Consider the following 27,921-nt stretch of genomic DNA (forward strand, 5'->3'; position numbering starts at 1 on the left):
AGGAGGCTACTGCTCCGTCGGGGGCTGACTGCTGGGGTCGGCTGAATCCAGTACACCAGTGCGGGAGGGACCCTGTGCTGAGCCGTTGACAAACTCAGCATTCGCCCATCGCCACTGCGCGTTGCGTGGTCCACCCGAGCGCCATCAGTGCGGTTGGATACAGTCTGGACACGGAGCCTGTCCCTTGGCAGGTGGTTTCTGAGCAGCTTTAGCTCACAGGTCGGGCTGCCACTGCCACTGATGTCATCACCTGCATGTGCTCCCAGAGAAAGGCATTAGTACAGGGTCACTTAAGGCGACAGGGCCAGCCGGTGGACTCGAACACGAACACTATGGGTTTTATTCTTTTCCCTCTTCCTCTCAACCCCATCCTTTTTCTTCAGAAATTGTCATAGTCAGCATGGGTGACTAGTCCTAGCAACTCTAACCCCCTGAGATAGAGAAGGAACTGAAATCCAAAAAGAGATATATTTTTAAAACAGACTTCAGAGGCATCTTTTATTTCAGTATTTCCCAGTGGACTATCCATGTTCTGGCACGATCTGTACGGAAAGGGTGCTATGAGGAGGAAAAAAGGATTTGTAACAAATAGATCATCATGAAGAAATTTTGAAAATATTTAAAGCTATTCATTGCCAAAATATAGTGACATTCTGTGAATCCAGAAATCACATTTCTGTTGTCATTTAACTAATCCTTTGACTCCTGAGCTTGACACTCATGGACAGAGTATCCAAATAATTTATCAGAATTGAAGTACTTTTGAGAGTGAAAAAGCACTATTAATAAGTACACTATGATTACATAGGACTGTCCTAAGCAAACAGAACTGAATAGTCATCCTATTCATGACTACTTAGAAATATCATTTAAGAAATTTTCTCTATATGTATATTGGAAACATTTTCAGAGATTAAAATTATGTCAGTGGTGGTAAGAGGAGATTGTGACCACATAGGTTTCCAGCCTCGTGGTTTTGCTTTCACTGGGGGAGTGCCATTGCACAGAGGCTGCTCAGTAGTTCTGGGTTACTGAATGGGGCAGGGGGTGGGGGGACAATGGTTTCAGTGTGATACTTGTAAGTTATCCTTAGTAGTCAATCCAGATCGATCATTCATTGACATAACCCATGCATTATCCCCTCAATGCCAAGCAGTCCTTCACCTCAGGAGACTTCCTTACATTTGCCTAGCTGGTGGCAAGGACTCAAAAAGACATCATGAACCAAGGCAGAGTTAGCTTTTCTTCCTTCTCTTCTTTTTTTTTCCACTCTCTTTGTCATATCTCTTTTGTCTTATTTAGCATGTCTCATGTAAACATGAGACTAATCTTTCTTTTAACCATCATGGTGTGATTTACAAAAGTGATAAGATGTGATGCCAGTTTTCAGGGAGCTGACAGTCCACAGTTCAATGAAAGGATAGATGTGGCTAGAGAGCAGTGGGGTGAACGCTGAAAGGAGCATGCACCTGTGGGTTTGGGAGCACTCATGAGGGACATCTCAATTCCACTGGGAGATCATGGCAGGGCTGATGAGAAGTGGCAGTGTTTGCATTGAATGCTGAATGAAGTCAGTGGGCCTGAGCTTGGTCATGAGGCAATTGAGGGAAGGCAATGCAAACAGTGAGGACAGGATGTGCAAAAGCATTGAAGAATTTTGTGCAGAGCAATGGCCTGGTCCATCTTGTTTTTAGCAAAATGGGATTCAACAGTGTGGAAGATGAAATGGATGGGGGGAGATAGAAAACAATGATTCAGGCAAGAATTACTGATAATTAAAAGGAAGAAATCGATTTTAATATCCACAGAATTTGATAACCAATTAGATTCAAGGAGGAAGAGAGAACAAAAAGTCTAGACCGACTTCTGGGTTTCAGACTTGGGTGACTCAGTGAATGGTAGTAGCATTCATCAAAATAGAAAACAGAGAGGGAAATACAATATTTAGAAAAAAGGTGATGAGTTCAGTTTTAGATATGTTGAGTCTGAGATGTCTGCAAGACAAGCACCTGGAGATTTATAGCTGGCAGTCATATATACAAGTCCGTGATACCTTATTCACAGCCCTGGGGTGTCACATGTGCTGCAGAATTCAGAATTTTTTCAAATGTTAGAAAGGGAAGTATGGTGTATATACCGTCTGTTATACTAACACTCCAGTAGAAGCTGGGGCAGCATATACAGTCAAACATTAAAATTTTCAGAACAAAATGTTGACTAATCTCACTGTAACAAGATTATAAATAGCCTCTAGTCAATTCAAGTCTGGTTCGGTTGCCAAACTTAAAAAAAACCTTCTAGTTTGCAGAGCTTTTCGGGTTTCCCAAGTTTGGATAGGAGATTGTTGACTTATATAATTAACTAGGTTTGATGTCTATTAAGAGATTAACTATATCTCCTAATGTGAAACAAGGCCATTTCATAATAAATTGATATGGGTTTTTTGCATTCATTGTCTATATTCAAATGTAGTCCACAAGGAAAGTCTGAGGTGAGGTGAGGTCTTAGAGGAGAAAAAAGAGGTTGTACAGATTGATTCTCTGCATTACCCAGCTGCCACAAGCCCCAGATGCCATTCCATCTCAGTCCCGTTCTCATTTTACAGGAAAAATAATATTTCCTTCGTTCCTTTCTCTGATTCTTCATGCAGAGATAGTCACTGAAGTGCTTTACTTCCTGCTAAAACCTTTTTTAATGCCTGACTACCCCAATTTACCTGTAGGGCAAGGTAGACCAGGGCCACCCCTGACAAATAGCTTTTTGCTATTATTCTTTGAGTCAGAACCACCAGGTTAGGCCAGCCAGCAAGAGGTAGGAAAAAAAATTTTTTGCCATTGAGGTGCTTCATCATAACATTGGTAACTCAACAGCCTTTTCTTTGACTGCAATTTCCTTACCTGAACTCTGACCTTTTCAGCTTCACTCCCCAGCGAATTAAGAACCCTGATCCAGGAGGCAAAGGAAATGAAGTGGCCCTTCGTACCTGAAAAGTGGCAGTACAAACAAGCTGTGGGCCCAGAGGACAAAACAAACCTGCAGGATGTGATTGGCGCCGGGTTGGAGCAGTTACTGGTAGGAAGAGCCGCACCACCTGTTCCTCTGACACCCCCAAGTGAGGCATTTAGCCTCTAAGTGGTCTAATAGATTAAATTTCTTTGAAGCATAAAGCAGCCCCTACCCTTATGGTCGGCTCTGCCAGATTGACTAATGTGTGGGGGGGGGAAGCTTTTTAAGAGGGTGTGCTTGCCCATAAGACCTTCTGTTGGAAAGGCAAATCAAGTACAGGTGAAGAAGGGTGGTCAGTGGGCCCAATGAGAACCTGTCATGCTGAAATATTTGCATGACTTAAAAATATATATATATATTTTTTTAAGTCTTTGTTGAATTTGTTGCGATATTGCTTCTGTTTTTTATGTTTTGGTTTTTTGGCTGCGAGGCATGTGCGATCTTAGCTCCCCGACCAGGGATTGAATCCTCACCCCCTGCATTGGAAGGCGAAGTCTTAACCACTGGACTGCCAGGGAAGTCCCTATTTGCATATTCTTGGTGGGCCAGAAGCAGTAGTTTTGATTCCGCCATGCCTCATAGCATTTTTATTTTGAAATACTACTTTCTAAAGGTTGGGTAGGTTAAAAAAAATAAATTCACCACTATTTCATCCATGTGACTTGCTGTCTAAGCTATTGAGGTCTGGCATGTCCCTTCCCTGAGCTCTGCCTGGAATCCTGTTCACTCCCTTATCTCCTCATGATTCACACTGTTCAGGAAGTATCATGTCAAAGTCATTGGCATGCTTATTCCTCAACTCATTTATTGGAAACTAATCAAATGGGTACCTCTACCCCAGATATGAGAGAGCCTCAAGAATAACACATGAACTCAGATTTGAGCTCAGATTTCAGGCTTAGGTTCTGGGGATGCTACTAGGAGTGCCATTTTCCTTTCTGATAGTGTTTTTTTTTCCTACATTCTCTTAGATGATTATCAAAGAAGAGACTCTATTAGCTTGTATTTTTTTTCTCACATAAAATATAGACGTTTCTCTGGAGACCAGGCATTACAAGCAATGACAATATTCCCAAAATTTTATTTTATTGGTTTACATGGGAATGTGTTTTGGGGTCATCCCAAAATAAGTGTATAGATATAGACATTGTTTTTACCTGTTAAAACAAAAATCCAGGGAAGATCCCCTAATCTATGTACACATAACAGCATTGTTGGAGACAATGACTCCAACAGTCATTACTGTTGTCCAGTCATTACTGTTACTGGAGGAACAGTAACTGCCCCCCACAAAACTTTCCAGCCCTCCAAAAAACAAACACCCGTGGTGAAGTGGACTGAGGACCGTAGGCAAAGGAAAGTGAATACTTGGAACGAATTCAGTGGTGAACCAGGGGTTTTAAATAAGTGTGCTTGTTGTTAGTGGAGAAGTGGAATGGAACAAAAACTGTAGTGTGTATGTCACTGTAGGGTTTACAAAATGCTTACACATGCATCATCTCACTTAATTCTCAAGGTAGCCCTCCAGCGATTATTACCATTATCAAGCCCATTTTGCAGATGAGGAAATTAAGGTGCAGGGAGATTAACTTGCCTAGGGGAACAGACCAGTGAGTGGTGGAGCTGTGACTTAGCCCCTTCATCCGTCCTGCTCCAGTTCTCCCTCTGGAAGCCTCAAGGAATGAACTTGAGAGCACAGGTAGAAGTCCTGAAACTTGTTTACTCTAATGCAAGCTGTCGAGTAGAACTTTCTGCAATGTTGGAAATGTTCTATATCTCTGTTGCCCAATACATTTAGCCCCTGGCCACATGTGGCTCTTGAGCACCTGAAATGTGGCTAGAATGACTGAAGAACTGAATTTTTAGTTTTATTTAATTTTTAAAATGAACTTCTATGTAAATAGCCACATGTGGCTAGGGCTACTGTTTAATTGGATAGTGCAGCTCTAAAGCAATGGTGCTTAAAGTTAGACCTCCCAACAACAGCCCTAGCATCACACAGAAACTGAGTCAGATTCCTGGGCCCTGCACTAGTCTTATCAAATCAAAAACTCTGGGTGTGAGGGTTTAGCAGTCAACATTAGACAAGCCCTTCAGATGATTCTGTTGCATGTTAGAGTTTAAGAATGACTGTTGCAAAAAATAGGGTGGCGATTGATTGGGCAGCTCTAAGAATCAGTCCATTAGGCTGCTTTAGCCCGTAATGTGTTTAACCTGGGAGCTCTTTGAACTCTGAGCATCATTTTCTTTAGATTACCCAGCAAGCTATAAATTAAAGGCAGAGAGCCTGAACAGGAATGTGCGTGGAGAAGGGCTTGGAAAGCCCTGTGTGATTCGGCCGGTGGCATATAAGAACTTTCTACAGCTTCCCCAGAAGGTAAGAGCAGGATAGCTTCACAGAGAGAGTGACCCCTGCTTTGACCTTTGGGGCTTAGAAAGTTCCTCTGAATTTCCAGCATAGGCTGAGAAACTGAGATGCAGCACATCACTATAACCAGGGTTTTATTCCCTTCATTCCATGCACACTTACCAGATCCCCCTCGCTGTATTCAAAGCTGGTGGTGATGTTGGCTGAAAAACTGAAAATGGTGTTTTAAAAACTTCCAAGTCTCACTGCATTTGGGGTTAATGTGAATTGAGAGACAAACAGCTCATAGTTGTTAGACTATTTCAGGAGTCCATTCATTATTCCTTCTACTTTCCCTCTATATATTGCACGGATGTCACAATTGGGGGGAAGTAAAGGCATAGAGAATTTAAGAAGTTTGTGCCCGGCTCACAAGATCACTCAGGCGCAGCTCTAAGAATCAGTCCATTAGGCTGCTTTAGCCCGTAATGTGTTTAACCTGGGAGCTTTTTGAACTCTGAGCATCATTTTCTTTCACTTACCCAGCAAGCTATAAATTAAGCAACCACACCTCCTAAAGTCTCTCAGGATGCTTTCTTATTGTGTCAGACCCCAAGTGCACAATTGCTAAACCACTCTGTTTTGTAAATACGGAGAAGTATAGCACCCTGTGAACTCGGGCTACTTTCAGTATCTTAGCTTGTCAAAAGTACCTCGAGGAAATTCCATCATCCATGATTTGTTTTTGTCCCGTTATCCACTGGTTTCAATATTACACTTTACTGAAGCTGGACGACCATGTTAAAATATAATCGTGAGATTCTGTTCTTACATAAAAAATAGTTAAAGGCTGCTGAGTTTGTCTTTTCAGTTATCTCTTCTTACCGTTTTTTTTATAAATCTAAATTTCCGTGATTTTTTTTTTACCTTGAAATGAATCCTTCCCATAAAAAGTTTCCCTTCCATTTTAAAACTTAGCATTACACTTGGAGTGTAAACGCTGTCTTTAAGTTAATTCCACAAATAACAGGGCAAAGTTAAGCATAGAATTGTGCTGAGCGTCTGAGTTAGTAAAATTAAGGGTCATTTCTAATGTTCCTCTCTTAGGCTCAACTTAATCAAGAAAAATCGTATGTGTTTTGTGCTCTCCTTTCTGTTCTCCACGGCCTCCCCTGTTTCCTCCCTCTCCTACGTCCCCATCCCCCCAGTCTTTTCTCCTTTGGTGTGTGGCCACAGACAGAAATTTATGGCAGGGGCCAACCTCCTTTACACTCCACACAAAGCTTGCTGACTTGAGAGAGTTTGTCTGCTCTCTCTCAGAAAAAACACCTGCAGCATGCTCCCCAAGAAACCTGGAGAGATGGGAGATTAATGTGGCTGTAATAGCTGGGCAGTGTTTTTGGTATTATGCCCTCTCCCCAGGTAGATGGGTCTTTTCCGAGATGATACCAATTATTTATTGCTGAAACATCTGTTGATAACTGCAGCTGCCCTTGCGAAACAAAGCATATCATGGGGTCACAGGCTATAGGGACCTAAAATCCTACCTCATGCTAGTTTTAGACTATTCAGCAACACCGTCAAGTCCATGGGTTACCGTCATCTTCAGTGTCTTATCGTGCCATAGAAAATACTTTGTAAACACTGCCCTGCCCTGCCCTACAAGCTTTGAAGTATTATTTCATCTTCATCGGTAATTTATATTCCAGTGCCATTGTACTGTGGGAAAAAGAGGGGGAACCTTTTTTGTTTTCCATTTAATTGTATATCGCCTGACACTTTGACCTGTATTATTAGTATTAGTCAGAAAAAGGATTTTCTCCCTCTCTTATTTAAAAATAAAATTTCAAGGGAAAGTAAGCGCTCCTTCAGCTCCTTTCACTCAAAACAATGTTTACACTCTGAGAGGGAAAGATGAAAAGCACAAGCAATTTTTTTCAGCTGTCAGAGAAGGGCATTTCAGTTTTTGAAAGAGAACAGTAAGGCCCTTATAAATATCATTCAGCAAAACCTTTGATGGATTTTTCAAAAAGTATTGAAGGCTTTTAGCGTTAGCTTCAGTTTAGCTTGGTTTTGGGAGGACACAGCAGAGTTCTAACTAGTAAAACTGTCCTTGCTTGTGAGACGCCAGGACACGAAGGCACTGGCCTCAATGTGATTGCCAGCTTTCGTGATTTCTTCAGTGACTTTCACACTCCTGAAAAGGACAATTTCTACATGATTAAGAGAAAATATGAAAAGAAAACTTTTGAAAGGGAGATAAAGGGCCTGTTTGGATTTGCATGTCAGTGGCAGTTGGGAGCAGACAGGGCTGCAGGGCCAAGAATTGTTTCATAGACCAGGGTTTTGAGCATTCCCTGCAGATTTGGGGGTCCTGATGCAGGGACTGGCCTCTTCCCAACCCTGCTTCTGTGGGGGGAGGGAACCTGAATTTAGTGTGGTACCTCTGTAAAGAGATACACCGTAATCTTTATAGGTTGGCTAACTACATACAGTACAAGGAGATGAAGCAGGCTCACAGTGAGGATATTTTTTCCATTTCCTTTTCAACTTCACAACCATGAGGATGGACAATCTGATAACCATTACTCAACAGACTTTTAGGGAAGTATCTGTGCTACCTTGCAGGGATTTGAAGAGAGACCAAAAAAATAATTGTTTTCTTATGCTTATATGGTTGAAAACATTTGTGAATGAATAGAGTTTGATAAATTTAGCTTTCAGAATATTGTTTCTAATATGTCTCTTTAGATAATCTAGGTGCCTTTAAATTGTTGATATTTTTAATTTTGAACTACTTAAAATATTAAAGCGTCAAGAATTAAAACATAAATAAATATGAATAAATGTAAGAATCGCTTATTACAAGACTGCAGGGAAATATTTTTAAATGTCTAGTGTGAGTAACCTGGAAGCAGAGAGGTAATAAAGAAGGGCCTTGGGGCTTCCCTGGTGGCGCAGTGGTTGAGAATCTGCCTGCCAATGCAGGGGACACGGGTTCAAGTCCTGGTCTGGGAGGATCCCACATGCCGCGGAGCAACTGGGCCCGTGAGCCGCAATTGCTGAGCCTGCGCGTCTGGAGCCTGTGCTCCGCAACAAGAGAGGCCGCGATAGTGAGAGGCCTGCGCACCGTGATGAAGAGTGGCCCCCGCTTGCCGCAACTAGAGAAAGCCCTCGCACAGAAACGAAGACCCAACACAGCCATAAATAAATAAATAAATAAATAAATAAATAAATAAAAATTTTAAAATAAATGTAAAAAAAAAAAAAAAGGGCCTTTAGCAAAAGATAACTTAAGTATGAATTTATTAGAAAATGAAATGTGAGGTCAAAGAAAGATACGGGTGTGAGGACAAAGTAAGGGGATGAGATGCTATCCATGGGAACAATAAAATTTCCTCCATGAATAAGCTCTGGGTTAAAAGACGTTCTTAAAACTACTTTTAAGACCATTTATTTCAGGCACCAGTTTTCATATTAATAATAGAGAACCCAGAACAGTAATAGGTGCTTTTGGGGTTATGATTTTTGTTCAGCAACTGATTTTCTCAAAGGAGGTTTTCATCTTTAACTATGTCCTTTGTGGCTTTAATAACTGAAATCTTTTTCATCAGGATGCTAAAAGCAAAGTGAATATGAACTATATATTTATTCATTCATTCAGGAAAACTTTATTGAGTATTAACATGTGCCAGGCATTTGATATAGAGCACTGAGAGTAATGCAAGAGAAATAGAAGACCTAATTCATGTTCCAGAAAAACTACCGGAGTGAAGAGATAGGGCAACCCTTTGTCAAAGGCCTGCTTGTTGGAATGGTTCCTCCCATTTATTAACCACCAAATGTGTGGTGGGTGGTCAATACAAATTCTTCTAATTCCTGCAGACTTAGCCACATGACCTGTCCTACCAGTGAAAGGTGATTAGAAGTGACAGAAGCTTTATAAGCCATTGCGTAGTTCAGCGATTGGAAGCTTTCCCTTGCCTCATGAGAAAGAGAAGGGCTGCTCCCTCAGCCTGGATCCTGGAAAGGGCAAGATGCATGGAGCAGAGTCTCCGAGTTGGAGCCAAACTGCGCCCAATGGGAAATATGAACAAACACCAAAAACTTTGTTGTTAAAGGCACTGAAATTTGGGGGTTATCACAGTTTTACCAAGTGTTATGGGTTGATTTGTTCCCCATCAAAATACCCTGACGTCCTAACTGTCAGTGACTCAGAATGTGACTTTATTTGAAAATACGGCCATTGCAGATGGAATCAGTTAAGATGAGGTCATAGTGGAGTAGGGTGAGCCCTTAACCCAATCTGACTGGTGTCCTTATAGGAAGACAGCCATGTGAAAACACAGAGACACAGAGAGAATGCCATGTGACGATGGAGGCAGAGGTTGGAGTTATGCAGCTACAGGCCAAGGAATGCCACGGATTTCTGGCAACACCAGAAGCTAAGAGAAAGGCAAGGAACCTTAGAGAGAGCATGACCCTACTGACACTTTGATTTCAGACTTGTGGCCTCCAGAACTTTGAAACAACACATCTTTATGTTTTAAGCCACCTCGTTTGTGGTACTTTGGTATGTCAGCCACAGGAGACTAGCACACCAAGTGAAAGCTGGCTTATGCACATGTAGAATATAATGAAACAAGAAAGCTCTCAAATGACTTCAAGATTCTTAGCATGTGGTCCTCTGCCTCCATAGGGAGGAAGGCAAAATAAACCACAGTCCTGTCAAGAACAGAATTTGTTCCAAAGAACATTTCAACAAAAATAGTTTCTACAAGGAAAAAAAAGTAGGTTCTAGTATCTGCTGTATTATTTCCTCCCTAAACATGACTGGAGAAAGTAGACTGGAGAAAACATATCACTCTTCCTACTTCATGCCATTTTGAGCTGTAATACAGCAGCCCACTAAACATCTCCATTTGGATGTCCCAGATAGCTCAAGTCCAATAGGTCGAAACCTGAACTCCTCATCTCCGAGCTCCTTCTCCCTCCACCAACCACATTTTATCCTCCTCCAGTGGTCACGTGCCATTAAATGGTACAATGAACCACCCAGTCACCCCAATCAAGCCCTAGGAATCTCCTTTAACTCTATCTCCCCCCAACCCTTATTTCTTATTGGTTATCAAATCCTAATTTTCCTCTTAAGTATCTCCCAAATGCATCTTTTTCAACCCTAGTGCAGCTATACTAGTTCAGCCCCTATTACCTCTTTCCTAGACCATATCCAACCCTCTCCCTATCTCTAGTCATGTCCCATGTGTCATAAGGATAGTAAGGTTATACTGCAGGAAAAAACGCAAACAACTCCAAAATCTTAGGGGTTTAAAGCAATAAAGATTTGTTCCTTCCTCTTGCTACATGTCCATCTGAGGGAATGTTGGTGGGAGTTCAGCCTTATGTCACTCCCCCTCAGAGACAGCTTGATGGGATACCTATCATTTAGAATATTGCTGGTTGCCATGGGAGAGGGGAAGGAGAAATTGTGACTTGCACAGTGGCTCTTAAATACTTCCATACAGAAATGACCATTGGTCAAGATAAGCCACATAGTCACACCTCATTTCAAGGAGCCAGGGAAGCACAATTCTACCATGTGCTCAGAAGGAGGAGACCCAGAAATACATGGGAAGATAGTACCCATTATTGCCATGGCTCCCCAGCTTTTCTCCACACTGTAGCCAAAGCCATCTTTCTAAAAGAGCAATCTGACATTTTTTCTTAAATTTTTTAGGGTGAGGGTGGGGGAATCTCAGTTAATTTAGAAATAATAAATAAATAACATGTATATTTTGCAAAAGCATCTAATACTAATCCTGAACAATAAAATCTAAATAAACTTGAATGAACATTTTTATTAAAGTGGTGGGATTACAAGTTACTTTTACTCTTTATATTTCTTTGATTCCATAATAGACATCTCTTACCGTTATAAAAAAAAAAATGGAAGGGGATTGAGAGAAAGAGAAGAGCATCTGTTGTTCAGTTACCCTTAAATCTAAATAGGATCAAATGTTCAAAAACCTAAGTGAGGATAGTAGTTATGCTGCATCACTTCTCTAAGAGCATATAAAGTCAAATACTGAACTGCTCAGATTCTAATGGAGAAGCTAATGTCATGAATTAAATGACATCGACAATGCATCTTTTCACTGATAAAGTGAAGATTCGAAATGCAGTGCTCTTGTTTCTGAATCTTTTCTTTTCCCATTTGATGGCCTGCTGTAAGCTAAGTATCATTATCCTCCTGTTAAGTTTTTGGAGATCATTTTTGCACACATGTGTGAACACACCTACACACACTTATGTAATATACACATTATTATATATATCTGTATAATTGATATTCATGAATACAAGTTACTTCTTTATCAAATGATAGAATACCAAAACTGGAGAGCAATTTAGAGTTCATCTATTTCAAGCCCATCATTTGATACATGAGCAAACTGAAACCCAGAGAGAGTAAGAAGTGGCTTGCTGTAAGTTGCACAGCCCATCAGTGGGAGCAGCAGGACCACAGCACCCAGGTTTCCTAGCCTGAGCCTGGCGTGTCCTCCCTCAGTCTACACAATTCCATCCTTCACACAGGGCTGTTGCAGTACTGGGGCAGCCTTTCCCTGCTGCATTCCTGTCGTCTCTGCTGCCTTGTAACCTGCCCTCTGCCCTCTCTGTTAATGCGATTTGACTTTTTTACTCAGAGCAGAATTAATTGAGACAGAAATTTTATAATTTCCAATTATCAACATTTAAAACTTCAGTTTCCTCTGCTGAACATTATAGTTCTTCTTTTGAAAAGAAGCCAGCCAAAAGGTTCAGATCCATCGGAAATGAATTTCATTTAATAAGTAAAAATCAGGCACCAAGAGAATGGAGCCCTCGGAGGATAAATACTAGCCCCAAGGCCTCTGTGTGTTCAGACTTCGAGACAGAGTATGATTAAAATCACCAAGTATTTAAAGCCTGCTCTACAGCTGTGTCAAAAAACTGCCCCTTTTTATACGGTACTTTCAAGCTTCAATGGAGGATAAATGAAAATGGTGACTTGTCCTTAAAATTCAACCAGTGAAACTTTGGTTGCCACAGAATCAGGCATGCGAGTTATCCCTTTGATGAGGACTAACCCTGTGGCATGGATTTCACGTCTCTCCATAATGAGGCCCAAAAGCTGAGCCAAGTCTCGGAGGAGTTGATCAAACTAAGGCAAGTGGGCAGAGCAACCCAGCTCAAAATGCAGAAAATGAACAGATTTAAGTGTTGGGCAGAAAAAAGAAAGTGATAACCTCCAGAAAATGATCAGTCCTAGGGATGTGCTTATTCAGTCCTGTCAGCAAGGAAGAATAACATCACCTCCATAACGTATCTGATACTGTTTATATTAGTTGAACCACAGTGTTGTATGTCAACAAACACCAAATACTGGCAATTTCATGTGATTCGATACAATATTCTCTTCACAACATATAATATTGATAAAACCCTGCAAAATATTTAGAATTGATTATGTCCATTTTGCAGATGAGATGATTGGCTCAGAGAGCTTGAGAGATGTTCCCCATCCATAGTACTAAGTGTGGTGAAGCTGGGATTTGACTCCAGACCTCCCCTCTGTGCCACCCCCATCTGCTTACCACCATCCTTTGATGATATAGAATCACCTGCCCTGCTTATTAAACCAACTTGCCTCAGAGGGCAGAAACCAAAAATGTTTAAGCTCAGCAAATTCATAGATAAGTGGAATTACTTCTTTCTTTTTCAGATGTGTTTGTATAGAACAAAAGAAGATTTTCACTATCCCATTGATTAATTCGTTCTGAATCTGTTGTCTTTAAATTTTTTTTTTTTGCTCCTCAGTAAAAACTTTTGAGCAGGCACTCTGATACACATTTATTTATTTGTTTAATAAATTATATGCATGTGCTATGCATACTATGTTATACATATTTCTTTAGGATAGAAATTTAAGAAGAACAAAACAAAGATTAATAATTTTTTAAACTGCATTGTTGGCACAAGAACCTTTTTGTTTATGTTAAAATTGTAATTGAGTATGTTTAATTATTTTTTAAACTCGGCTTAGCACTTTCTTTTGAAGATATGGCTAGTACAGTTTATTTCAATACTTAGTTCTGACTGTAGTAATTGAAAAATTGTCTCAAAGATATGTAGATCCAAATAAAAGATATAGGCTGTGATTGCTAATCCATGCTGCTCGTATTTCAGCCCATCCACCAATTACGAAAAATCATTTGATAAAATTCAGCTGGCAAATTTCCACTTTCTTCAGTGTCACTTGTGTGTTTCTGCAAGGTAATCAGAAGACATGTTTTAACAAACGATGTAAAAACTCATTCAGATTCTTCATTTGGGAGATTTTTAAACAGGTGGAAAGTTTCCCATTTGTGTGAGTGTTTTTTATATGGGATACTTTCTTTTTAGTATGAAAATCACAATGATGAAAACACTTCCAGTCTCATTATCTGAAAAATATTTTCAGAATACCTGTTGGATAACATACTATTGTCAGCTACTTGTCATCACAGAAAAGGGTGGCAAATTTGGAGCGCTTGTCTGTTTCAATTAGCAATAATCGCACCTCGGATAAAATTTATTGGCTATGGTACTGCCAAAACACAAAGCTAGCACTTGTCTTTCTTTTATAGAAAGACTTCCAAACTCTTTACATTTGACTATTGTTTAAAGTACTTTGCCTTGAGATTTTTTGCAGTCTTTCTCCCTCTCATTATGAATTAACGTATCTATGATTTGTGATAATATAACCTGTAAATCTACTTAACCAGGTGTAAATAAACTGCAATACAATAAGCTGAAAACAGTCCAGTGGGTGAGTCCTCATCATCAGCCCCTCCAAGATGAGGAATTCCTTGTGTACCATCTGTGATGAGTCACCATCTGACATACAGGCAAAGTAAGGGGCTGGGGTCTACCCAGTTTTTAAAATGTTAGTAAAGCTTACTTACTTTCTCATTGGTAAACTTTGGAGGAAACTTTTTGAATTTCTTTATATTTTGAGATCTCAGGTACTGATTCCACAGATCTACCCTCAACCCACTCAAAATAATGTTATTATTTACTGAGCATCTACTAAGTGCAAGGCACTTTACATATATTTTTCTTTAATTTTCTCAGTAATCTCTGTGGTATTATTATCTTTATTTTATAAAGTATCTCCCTCTAGTAACTGATTAGACTTGCTTCCTCCTGAGAATAGTCTCAAACAAATTGACTTCTTTTCCATACATATGTATAATCTGTCACATTTTGAAAGTATTACCAACTCAATTCTGGAACTTTTTATATTTCTTCACCATGTAAAGGCTGGAAGCAAAATATGTTTCTTTCATGGTTACTGAAAACCTTCTATCATGTTAGGCATGAATTATTCCCACTGGCATTGTATAGGAAGTTAAAAATCTCTGGGCCTCTGGAGTCATTGTCAGGTAGAGTGTTAAAGGGGCATAGGGGTTGGACTCCTAACATTCTCTCTCAGTACCTCTCACATTTTATTACTTTGAACACAAGACTATGGCAGCTTCTCTTCACTCTTTGTGTAAGGCCAAATCTTTGCCTAATATGCTTAAAATGCACATGATTTAGACTTACTTATGACTTTAATGATTTATGGTTGAGATTCTAAATGCTGCTCAAGGGGGTGACTGAATCAACATCACCTGGTGTCTGTGTGTCTGTGTGTGCACGTGCATTAGTTGGGGAGGGAGAGGAAGAATGGGGAAAAGTATGGCTTTTTAAAAAATATATATTCCCAAGTCCTACTACCCAGAGATTGTGATTTATTGAATAATCATTCCTTAAGTTGACACTTCCTAGTTTAGTAGTCTGAGATTTTTTTAATGAGGTTTTATTAAAGCAAAGCTAACCCTTACTGTTAAATTGCTTATGTGATTCTCTTGGATAATAAGATTCTAAAGTGACAGATCAGTCTGTTTCTCTAATCATGCATAGCTCCTAAAACTGCAAAAGGCACAATTAAGCTCTCAGTCCTTTCAGTGATATTTATTACTTTAAGAACAAGTAAAAAGCCCTAGGGACAAGGAAGTTCAAACAGTTCTCTTTGTACTGTATATCTGCCACTATTCTAGTATATATGGTTTTGGTAACAATGCCACTATTCTAGTGTATATGGTTTTGGTAACAATGCCACTATTCTAGTATATATGGTTTTGGTAACAATGACAATGACAATCTTGATAAAGTTAAGGTCATATAGGTAGAGATTAAGGAAGCTAACTTGGGAGCTAGACTGCCTGAGTTTGCATCCAAGTGCTGCCCCTTATTAGCTTTGTCATCTTGGGTACCTTACCTAAACTGTTGGCTTCCATTTTTCTACCTCTACAATGGTAGTAATAACAGTCCCTGCTTCATAGAATTTTTGGAGTATTAAGTGAGTGGATAACTTAGAATGCTTAGAACAGTGCCTGGCACTCAATGAGTGATAGCCCTTATTATTGTATAAGCTAATTGACAAAAGGACATGGCTCAGGGCCAGGTGGGATTATTATAGTTATGAGGCAAGACAGATAGAAGCTAAGATCAAATAGCGTAATCAAGCCTCTAACTCAATTTTGCTATCAGGACATCAAAAAGTGACTGTGATATGTTTTCAGAATAATCCATTAACATGTATAGGCAACCTTTCAAACAATGCAAACAACTTAACATTCCAAATAATATGTTAGTGAATCTGACAGTTTGAACTTCTCCATAAGAGTCCCTCCCCAAATACCACCAGATACGCACTGCCACTATTTTTGTTTTTTTTTTTAAAAGGGAGGGAAGAGGTGATCAATAATGAAGTTGTGGGAGGACCTAGACAGCAAGACTCAGATTGTCATGCTAGCCACTTCCTCTGCAACTTCATTATTGATCACCTCTTCACTGAGTAAAGATAGAAGCTCCTTCTGTCTCAGTGGCAGCCACTGAGATAGAAGAAGCTTCAGGTCGTGGTGACTCGGTATTATGGATTTCTCCCTGCAGTGCCTTTGGGGCAAAGCCTGAGACTTCTTAGCCTTAACCCTCGATGGAACACACTGGTTGTTAAAAGGGGTAATATCCACATGGGGTAGACTTAGTTCCCAGGAAACAAAGGAACACCCCACCATAAGTTACAAGGGTCTTCCAATTCCATGTCAGTTAAAAAAGACTTTTACCTTTGACCTGACTTGATACTCTTCGGGGAGGAAGGGCATGTTCCCGTAACCCCAAATGGTTGGGCTATGGGAGAAGAATGCATCCTCTTCTTCATCAGATAACTCTTCCTCTCAGGACCCTTTTTTGAGGGACTTGCAGTTAATGTATTGACTCAAATTAGAATCCTAATTTGTAGTCTAAATATTAAGTTTTAATCTCCAACTCTGATGCTCATCTGTGCTATAGTTTCTATAAGCCACCCCACCCAGCCCATTTAGGTGGGAATTTTCATCTTCAGAATGTTTACAGATCAGATAACACCAGGTCTGTCTTTCACTGTTGTCTTTCCAGTGAATATCAGATGCATCTAGGAGATGCTTAATAAATATTTTGTTGAATAAATGAATAAATTTCCACTAAACCGTGTGCCAAGAATCGTTTGCTACATTATAAAGTTTCAGGTGCAAAATTTTCCCCTATTAATGTAGTATATTGCAATGATGAGTTCCCTCTCATTTTTTGAGATTAAGCTCATGGGCCCCAAATCTGTTAGTTCTGTCCACAGCAAAGTGTTATTTTGATTTTCATTTTTATTTTATGGTTATTTCTAGTGGAAAGGTCCTTTAAGAGAATATGGTTTTACTATGGTTTTATAGGCATTTTCATAGTTAGAAAAGAAAGAGAAAGGATCCCGATTTCTCAGGCTTCTCTAACATTTCTTTGTCACTGCACATAATCATGACATTGGTTTCACTAATAAATGTTTTCATAAAAATATGGACTTTATACCCAATGATAAAAGTCTATATTTTTAAAGCAAGCTAGCTTGGAAACTAAAATCCCTTTGTATTCCTTTTGTCTGTTTTGATCTTCTTTAATTATTTGGTGTTTTAGTCCCTGAAAAAAACTTTGATCTATCAATATTTTCACTTATGCCTCATATAACAAATAATCATGATCTAAAATCTGAAGTAGCACTAAGGCAGCTATGCATGCATATGTGAAAACAAATGAATTGGGGAAACAACTAGAGAGCCATGAACTAATTCATTTATTCAACAACTACTTATTGAGCCACTTTTCAAGGCACTGAGGCTACAGCAGTAAACAAAACAAAGTGCCTGGGCACTGACATTCAGTGTAAACGAAAAGCTTATATTTTGGTGGGAAGAAAGGAAATAAACAGATAAACATTAAAAAATATACAATTTAATGTTGGAGGTTAAGTGCTATGAAGACAAATAAAGCAGAGTCAAGGAAAGGATAGCAAGTGGATATAGATATTATAGTTTTAGAGAAATGGTCAGAGAAGGCTTCTTTGAAAGGGTAACTGGGGCCCAGATCTGAATGGGGGAGCCTTGCAGATAACTGAGGGAAGAGCATTCCAGACAGAGGGAACAGTAAGTGTAAAGGCCCAAAGCACAAGCTTGACTTGGAGGGTGAGCAGGGAGGCTGCCGAACAGTGAGAAATAATGAGAATGAGAGGAAATAGTGAAGTAGCCAGAGGCACAATCATAGAGGGCCTTGTTGGCCAAGACAACAGATTTAAATTTTATTTTAATTGTGATGGGAAGTCGTGTTGAAGTTGAGAGCAGAGAATCAACATTATTATTGATTTACATTTTAAAGGGATCACTTCGGTTGCTGTGTGAGAAATGTGGGGAGAAGGGGGAGAGGACTTAGGTGGCAAAGGGAGGGATTCAAGTTAGAAAGCTGTTGCTTGTATCCAAGCAAGTTTATAATAATGGCTTGAACTAAAGTGGTTGCTCTAGAGGAGGTGAAAAGTGGTCAGATCTTGTGCATGTTTTTTTTTTTTTCAACATCTTTATTGGAGTATAATTGCTTAACAATGGTGTGTTAGTTTCTGCTTTATAACAAAGTGAATCAGTTATACATATACATATGTCCCCATATCTCTTCCCTCTTGCATCTCCTTCCCTCCCACCCTCCCTATCCCACCCCACTAGGTGGTCACAAAGCACCGAGCTGATAGCCCTGTGCTATGCGGCTGCTTCCCACTAGCTATCTATTTTACGTTCGGTAGTGTATATATATATGTCCATGCCACTCTCTCACTTTGTCCCAGTTTACCCTTCCCCCTCCCCGTATCCTCAAGTCCGTTCTCTGGTAGGTCTGCATCTTTATTCCCATCTTGCCCCTAGGTTCTTCATGACCTTTTTTTTTTTTTTTTAGATTCCATATATATGTGTTAGCATACGGTATTTATTTTTCTTTTTCTGACTTACTTCACGCTGAATGACAGTCTCTAGGTCCATCCACCTCATTACAAATAACTCAGTTTCATTCCTTTTTATGGCTGAGTGATATTCCATTGTATATATGTACCACCTCTTCTTTATCCATTCATCTGTTGATGGACACTTAGGTTGCTTCCATGTCCTGGTTATTGTAAATAGTGCTGCAATGAACACTGTGATACATGACTCTTTATGAATTATGGTTTTCTCAGGGTATATGACCAGTAGTGGGATTGCTGGGTCATATGGTAGTACTATTTTTAGTTTTTTAAGGAACCTCCATACTGCTCTCCATAGTGGCTGTATCAACTTACATTCCCACCAACAGTGCAAGAGGGATCCCTTTTCTACACACCCTCTCCAACATTTATTGTTTGTAGATTTTTTGATGATGGCCATTTTGACCGGTGTGAGATGACAACTCATTGTAGTTTTGATTTGCATTTCTCTAATGATTAATGATGTTGAGCATTCTTTCATGTGTTTGTTGGCAATCTGTATATCTTCTTTGGAGAAATGTCTATTTAGGTCTTCTGCCCATTTTTGGACTGGGTTGTTTATTTTTTTGATATTGAGCTGCATGAGCTGCTTGTACATTTTGGAGATTAATCCTTTGTCAGTTGCTTCATTTGCAAATATTTTCTCCCATTCTGAGGGTTGTCTTTTCGTCTTCTTTATGGTTTCCTTTGCTGTGCAAAAGCTTTTAAGTTTCATTAGGTCCCATTTGTTTATTTTTGTTTTTATTTCCATTTCTCTAGAAGGTGGGTCAAAAAGGATCTTGCTGTGATTTATGTCATAGAGTGTTCTGCCTATGTTTTCCTCTAAGAGTTTGATAGTGTCTGGCCTTACATTTAGGTCTTTAATCCATTTTGAGTTTATTTTTGTATATGGTGTTAGGGAGTGTTCTAATTTCATTCTTTTACATGTAGCTGTCCAGTTTTCCCAGCACCACTTATTGAAGAGGCTGTCTTTTCTCCACTGTATATTCTTGCCTCCTTTATCAAAGATAAGGTGACCATATGTGCGTGGGTTTATCTCTGGGCTTTCTATCCTGTTCCACTGATCTATATTTCTGTTTTTGTGCCAGTACCAATACGGTCTTGATTACTGTAGCTTTGTAGTATAGTCTGAAGTTAGGGAGCCTGATTCCTCCAGCTCCGTTTTTCTTTCTCAAGATTGCTTTGGCTATTCAGGGGCTTTTGTGTTTCTGTACAAATTGTGAAATTTTTTGTTCTAGTTCTGTGAAAAATACCAGTGGTAGTTTGATAGGGATTGCAATGAATCTGTAGATTGCTTTTGGTAGTAGAGTCATTTTCACAGTGTTGATTCTTCCAATCCAAGAACATGGTATGTCTCTCCTTCTGTTTGTATCATCTTTAATTTCTTTCATCAGTGTCTTATTATTTTCTACATACAGGTTTTTTGTCTCCTTAGGTAGGTTTATTCCTAGATACTTTATTCTTTTTGTTGCAATGGTAAATGGGAATGTTTTCTTAATTTCACTTTCAGATTTTTCATCATTAGTGTATAGGAATGCAAGAGATTTCTGTGCATTAATTTTGTATCCTGCTACTTTACCAAGTTCCTTGATTAGCTCTAATAGTTTTCTGGTAGCATCTTTAGGATTCTCTACGTATAGTATCATGTCATCTGCAAACAGTCACAGCTCTACTTCTTCTTTTCCAATTTGGATTCCTTTTATTTCTTTTTCTTCTCTGATTGCTGTGGCTAAAACTTCCAAAACTATGTTGAATAATAGTGGTGAGAGTGGGCAACCTTGTCTTGTTCCTGATCTTATTGGAAATGGTTTCAGTTTTTCTCCATTGAGGACAATGTTGGCTGTGGATATGTCATATATGGCCTTTATTATGTTGAGGAAAGTTCCCTCTATGCCTACTTTCTGGTGGGTTTTTATCATAAATAGGTGTTGAATTTTGTCGAAAGCTTTCTCTGCATCTATTGAGATGACCATATGGTTTTTCTCCTTCAGTTTGTTAATATGGTGTATCATGTTGATTGATTTGCATATATTGAAGAATCCTTGCATTCCAGGGATAAACCCCACTTGATCATAGTGTATGATCCTTTTAATGTGCTGTTGGATTCTGTTTGCTAGTATTTTGTTGAGGATTTTTGCTTCTATGTTCATCAGTGATATTGGCCTGTAGTTTTCTTTCTTTGTGACATCTTTGGTTTTGGTATCAGAGTGATGGTGGCCTCATAGAATAAGTTTGGGAGTGTTCCTCCCTCTGCTATATTTTGGAAGAGTTTGAGAAGGATAGGTGTTAACTCTTCTCTAAATGTTTGATAGAATTTGCCTGTGAAGCCATCTGGCCCTGGGCTTTTCCTTCTTGGAAGATTTCTAATTACAGTTTCCATTTCAGTGCTTGTGATTGGTCTGTTCATATTTTCTGTTTCTTCTTGGTTCAGTCTCGGAAGGTTGTGCATTTTCAAGAATTTGTCCATCTCTTCCAGGTTGTCCTTTTTATTGGCATATAGTTGCTGGTAGTAATCTCTCATGATCCTTTGTATTTCTGCAGTGTCAGTTGTTACTTCTCCTTTTTCATTTCTAATTCTATTGATTTCTGTCTTCTCCCTTTTTTTCTTGATAAGTCTGACTGATGGTTTATCAATTTTCTTTATCTTCTCAAAGAACCAGCTCTTAGTTTTATTGATCTTTGCTATCGTTTCCTTCATTTCTTTTTCATTTATTTCTGATCTGATCTTTATGACTTCTTTCCTTCTTCCAACTTTGGGGTTTTTTTGTTCTTCTTTCTCTAATTGCTTTAGGTGTAAGGTTAGGTTGTTTATTTGAGATGTTTCTTGTTTCTTAAGGTAGGATTGCATTGCTATAGACTTCCCTCTTAGAACTGCTTTTGCTGCATCCCATAGGTTTTGGGTCATCGTGTTTTCATTGTCGTTTGTTTCTAGGTATTTTTTGATTTCCTCTTTGATTTCTTCAGTGATCATTAAGTAGTGTGTTCTTTAGCCTCCATGTGTTTGTATTTCTTACAGATTTTTTCCTGTAATTGATATCTAGTCTCATAGCGTTGTGGTCAGAAAAGATACTTGATACGATTTCAATTTTCTTAACTTTACCAAGGCTTGATTTGTGACCCAAGATATGATCTATCCTGGAGAATGTTCCATGAGCACTTGAGAAGAATGTGTATTCTGTTGTTTTTGGATGGAATGTCCTATAAATATCAATTAAGTCCATCTTGTTTAATGTATCATTTAAAGCTTGTGTTTCCTTATTTATTTTCATTTTGGATGATCTGTCCATTGGTGAAAGTGGGGTGTTAAAGTTCCCTACTATGATTGTGTTACTGTCGATTTCCCCTTTTACGGCTGTTAGCATTTGCCTTGTGTATTGAGGTGCTCCTATGTTGGGTGCATAAATATTTACAATTGTTATATCTTCTTCTTGGATTGATTTCTTGATCATTATGTAGTGTCCTTCTTTGCCTCTTGTAATAGTCTTTGTTTTAAAGTCTATTTTGTCTGCTATGAGAATTGCTACTCCAGCTTTCTTTTGGTTTCCATTTGCATGGAATATCTTTTTCCATCCCCTCACTTTCAATCTGTATGTGTCCCTAGGTCTGAAGTGGGTCTCTTGTAGACAGCATATATACGGGTCTTGTTTTTGTATCCATTCAGCCAGTCTATGTCTTTTGGTTGGAGCATTTAATCCATTTACATATAAGGTAATTATCGATTTGTGTGTTCCTATTACCATTTTCTAAATTGTTTTGGGTTTATTATTGTAGGTCTTTTCCTTCTCTTGTGTTTCCTGTCTAGAGAAGTTCCTTTAGCTTTTGTTGTAAAGCTGGTTTGGTGGTGCTGAATTCTCTTAGCTTTTGCTTGTCTAATTTCTCCGTCAAATCTGAATGAGATCCTTGCTGGGTAGAGTAATCTTGGTTGTAGGTTTTTCTCCTTCATCACTTTAAATATGTCCTGCCACTCCCTTCTGGCTTGCAGAGTTTCTGCTGAAAGATGAGCTGTTAACCTTATGGGGATTCCCTTATGTGTTATTTGTTGTTTTTCCCTTGCTGCTTTTAATATTTGTTCTTTATATTTAATTTTTGATAGTTTGATTAATATGTGTCTTGGTGTGTTTCTTCTTGGCTTTATCCTGTATGGGACTCTCTGTGCTTCCTGGACTTAACTATTTCCTTTCCCATGTTAGGGAAGTTTTCAACTATAATCTCTTCAAATATTTTCTCAGCCCCTTTCTTTTTCTCTTCTTCTTCTGGGACCCCTATAATTTGAATGTTGGTGCGTTTAATGTTGTCCCAGAGGTCTCTGAGACTGTCCTCAATTCTTTTCATTCTTTTTTCTTTCTTCTGCTCTGCAGTATTTATTTCCACTATTTTATCTTCCAGGTCACTTATGCGTTCTTCTGCTTCAGTTATTCTGCTATTGATCCCTTCTAGAGAATTTTTAATTTCATTTATTGTGTTGTTCATCACTGTTTTTTTTGCTCTTTAGTTCTTCTAGGTCCTTGTTAAACGTTTCTTGTATTTTCTCCATTCTATTTCCAAGATTTTGGATCATCTTTACTATCATTATTCTGAATTCTTTTTCAGGTAGACTGCCTATTTCCTCTTCATTTGTTAGGTCTGGTGGGTTTTTGCCTTGCTCCTTCATCTGCTGTGCGTTTCTCTGTCTTCTCATTTTGCTTAACTTACTGTGTTTGGGGTCTCCTTTTCGCAGGCTGCAGGGTCGTAGTTTCCGTTATTTTTGGTGTCTGTCCCCAGTGGCTAAGGTTGGTTCAGTGGGTTGTGTAGGCTTCCTGGTGGAGGGGACTAGTGCGTGTGTTCTGGTGGATGAGGTTGGATCTTGTCTTTCTGGTGGGCAGGTCCACGTCTGGTGGTGTGTTTTGGGGTGTCTGTGACCTTATTATGATTTTAGGCAGCCTTTGTGCTAATGGGTGGGGTTGTGTTCCTGTCTTGCTAGTTATTTGGCATCGGGTGTCCAGCACTGTAGCTTGCTGGTCATTGAGTGGAGCTGGGTCTTGGCATTGAGATGGAGATCTCTGGGAGATTTTCGCTGTTTGATATTACATGGAGCTGGGAGGTCTCGTGTGGACCAGTGTCCTGAACTTGGCTCTCCCACCTCAGTGGCACAGCCCTGATGCCTGGCTGGAGCACCAAGAGCCTGTCCTCCACATGACTCAGGATAAAAGGGAGAAAAAAAAGAAAGAAAGAAGATAAAATAAAGTAAAGTAAAACAAAATAAAATAAAGTTATTAAAAAAATAAATATTATGAAAAAAAATTTTTAAGTAATAAAAAAAACAAAAACAAAAAACAAAATGGACAGACAGAACCCTAGGACAAATGGTAAAAGCAAAGCTATACAGACAAAATCACACACAGAAGCATACACATACTCACTCACAAAAAGAGAAAAAGGGAAAAAAATATATCGTTGCTCCCAAAGCCCACCCCCTCAATTTGGAATGATTCGTTGTCTATTCAGGTATTCCACAGATACAGGGTACATCATGTTGATTGTGGAGCTTTAATCCGCTGCTCCTGAGGCTGCTGGGAGAGATTTCCCTTTCTCTTCTGTGTTCGCACAGCTCCCACAGCTCCCGGGGTTCAGCTTTGGATTTGGACCCGCCTCTGCATGTAGGTCGCCTCAGGGCATCTGTTCTTCGCTCAGACAGGACGGGGTTAAAGGAGCAGCTGATTCGGGGGCTCTGGCTCACTCAGGCCGGGGGGAGGGAGGGGTACAGATGCGGGGCGAGCCTGCGGCGGCAGAGGCCAGTGTGACGTTGCACCAGCCTGATGCGCACCGTGCGTTCTCCCGGGGAAGTTGTCCCTGGATCACGGGACCCTGGCCGTGGCGGGCTGCACAGGCTCCCGGGAGGGGAGGTGTGGATAGTGACCTGTGCTCGCACACAGGCTTCTTGGTGGCGGCAGCAGCAGCCTTAGCGTCTCATGCCTGTCTCTGGGGTCCGTGCTGATAGCCACGACTTGCGCCATCTCTGGAGCTCCTTTCAGCGGCGCTCTTAATCCCCTCTCCTCGCACACCAGGAAACAAAGAGGCAAGAAAAAGTCTCTTGCCTCTTCGGCAGCTCCAGACCTTTTCCCCGACTCCCTCCTGGCTAGCCGTGGCACACTAGCCCCTTCAGGCTGTGTTCACGCTGCCAACCCCAGTCCTCTCCCTGCGATCGACCGAAGCCCGAGCCTCAGCTCCCAGCCCTGCCCGCCCCGGCGGGTGAGCAGACAAGCCTCTGGGGCTGGTGAGTGCCACTCAGCACCGATCCTCCGTGCGGGAATCTCTCCGCTTTGCCCTCTGCACCCCTGTGGCTGTGCTCTCCTCCGTGGCTCCGAAGCTTCCCCCCTCCGCCACCCGCAGTCTCCGCCCGCGAAAGGGCTTCCTAGTGTGTGGAAACCTTTCCTCCTTCACAGCTCCCTCCCACTGGTGCAGGTCCCGTCCCTATTTTTTTGTCTCTGTTTCTCCTTTTTTCTTTTGCCCTACCCAGGTACGTGGGGAGTTTCTTGCCCTTTGGGAGGTCTGAGGTCTTCTGCCAGCGTTCAGTAGGTGTTCTGTAGGAGTTGTTCCACGTGTAGATGTATTTCTGATGTATTTGTGGGGAGGAAGGTGATCTCCGCGTCTTACTCTTCCGCCATCTTGAAGCTCCTCCAGATCTTGTGCAATTTTTTTTTTATGCTTTTTTTTTTTCAAATTTATTTATTTATTTATATTTATTTTTGGCTGTGTTGGGTCTTCGTTTCTGTGCGAGGGCTTTCTCTAGTTGCGGCCAGCGGGGGTCACCCTTCATTGTGGTGCGCGGGCCTCTCACTATCGCGGCCTCTCTTGCTGCGGAGCACAGGCTCCAGACGCGCAGGCTCAGTAGTTGTGGCACACGGGCCCATTTGCTCCGTGGCATGTAGTACCCTCCCACACCAGGGCTCGAACCCGTGTCCCCTGCATTGGCAGGCAGACTCTTAACCACTGCTCCACCAGGGAAGCCCTCTTGTGCATGTTTTAAAGGTAGAGCCAACAGCATTTGCTGATGGATTAGATGTAGACTATGAGAGAAGGAGAAGAGCCACAAACTTAGAATGAAACCTCTGAAGTTTTGTCCCTCAGCAAATGAATGGATGAGTTGTCATTACTGAGATGGAAAAGCAAGTATGGAAGAGAAAATAAAGAGTTTTGTTTTAAACATGTGAAGTTTGAGATACCTAACTGACATCCACATCGGGCTATTTATTGTCTAGGCAATTTCATACACTAGGCAGAGTTGCAAGAAAGAGACTCAGGATGATATTTAAATTTGGGATTGTCAACAGAAGTGATATTTGAGGCCATGGGACAGTCTTAAGTGAGTGTAGCTAGAGAAGGCAAACAGTCTTAGGACTGAATCCTAGGGCTTTAACATTCAGAGGCTGGAAAAGAAGGATGCTCCAGCAAAGTAGAGTGAGCAGCCAGTGAGACAGGAAGAAAACCAGGAGAGTGTGAAATGCCAGAAGTCACACGAATAAAAAAAGAGGGATTGATTGTCACAGCCAGATGGTTCTAGGAGATTGAATAAGATGAGGATTAATAAATGGTCATTGGATTTGGAGGTTGTTGGCAACCTAGAAAAGAATGGGTTCAGTGTAGTGCTGGGGATGAAAGCTATAGATTTAAGAAAGAGTGGGAGGTGAGGAAGCAAAGACTGAGTTTAGACAACTCTTGAGATGGGCTGTAAAGAGGGACAGAGAAATGGGACAGAGAAATGGGACAGGTGCTGGAGGCGGAATGCTGTGGACTGAATATTTGTATCCTTACCTCCCAAATTCATAGGTTGAAATCCTAACCCTCAAGGTGATGGTTTTGGAGGGGGTGCTTTGGGAGATGATTAGGCCTTGAGGACAGAGCCCTCATGAATGGGATTAGTGCCCTTATAAAAGAGGTCCCAGAGAGACACGGAGAAAAGATGCCATCTGTGAACCAGGAAGCAGGCCCTCACCAGGCATGGAATCTGCCGGTTCCTTGATCTTGGACTTCCCAATCCCCAGAACTGTGAGAAGTAAATCACTGTTGTTTATAAACCACTCAGTTTATGGCATTTTTGTTATGGCAGCCTGAAAGGACTAAGACAGAGATATATGGTTAAGGGAGGACTTTTTAAGATGGAAGATATTGTAATGTTTGTATGCTGATGAGAATGATCCAGTAGAGATGAGGAAATTAATGATGCAGAAGTGAAAGAAAGTATTTACAAGCATAATGTCCTAGAGTAAAGAAGGCAGGATAGAATTGAGTATTTAAGTGGGGGGTTGGCCTTAAACATGCCAATAGGAAAGTAGGGAGGACACATGGGTTACAGTGCAAGAGGGTTGGCAGATTTGGGTAAGAGAATAAGGAAGATCTCATCTCACTGACTATTTTTTCTTAGTGAAATAAGAAGCCAGGTCATCAGCTGAGTGTGAGGAGGTTAAAGGGGCTGTGGCAGCTTGAGAGGAGAGCAAAAGTATAATAGTAGCTGGATTGTTAGGCCATGCTAAGGGCCAGCCTCAGGTTATGGTGATAAATTTAAAGTGTTATGGTTGTGTGTTTTTCTCCAGCCACATTCACTTGCTTGGGTAGAAGCTCAGATTAGGCAGAGAATTACATATAATTTGAAAATATTAAGTGACAATAAATAATATTCATCTTCCCCTCCTGTGTTCAGAACCAACTGAAAGATAGATGCAAAAGAGCAACCTTTATTGTTCTAAAACAGATAGGAGAATGTAGCTTTAGGTTTTCAGACAAGTGGGTTGGAAAATTCTTCACTCCAGACACATCTTGTTGCTGGCAGGCCCCTTCCCTTACTGTAGAACAGGGAGGAAGACTTGAAGAGAGGAAAGAGGAAGGTCTGAACCAGGTATGCTACTCCCATCAGATAACTCACTCCACCCCCAGTAGGGAGGAAGAGTGAGGGGTGGGGTAAGAGGCTAAAGGTCAGGCTAGCTCCCCGGTTCTCAACTGTAGAATCATGGGAATCACCTGGGGATCATCAGTATCACCTGGGCATCGTTTAGAGAAACATGCCTGGGTACACTTCCAGAGATTCTGATTTAACAGGCCTGGGGTGCCATCTGGGCATCTGGATTTTTAAAAGCCTGCCTAGGGGATTCTAATACGAGGCCAG

General features: G+C 40.5%; 1 protein-coding gene across 3 annotated transcripts in view; it reads left to right on the top strand.

Annotated features, from left to right (window-relative positions):
• Positions 1–27,921, top strand: part of ALPK1 (alpha kinase 1) — a 121,662-nt gene that overhangs the window by 62,990 nt on the left and 30,751 nt on the right. For all 3 annotated transcript variants that reach the window (XM_059924218.1, XM_059924221.1, XM_059924220.1), the window contains exon 4: positions 2,918–3,072. In XM_059924218.1, the coding sequence (XP_059780201.1) occupies positions 2,918–3,072 (155 nt within the window). The remainder of the gene's footprint in view (positions 1–2,917; positions 3,073–27,921) is intronic.

Source organism: Balaenoptera ricei, chromosome 5, assembly GCF_028023285.1.
Source record: "Balaenoptera ricei isolate mBalRic1 chromosome 5, mBalRic1.hap2, whole genome shotgun sequence".
NCBI classification, from domain to species: Eukaryota; Metazoa; Chordata; class Mammalia; order Artiodactyla; family Balaenopteridae; genus Balaenoptera; species Balaenoptera ricei.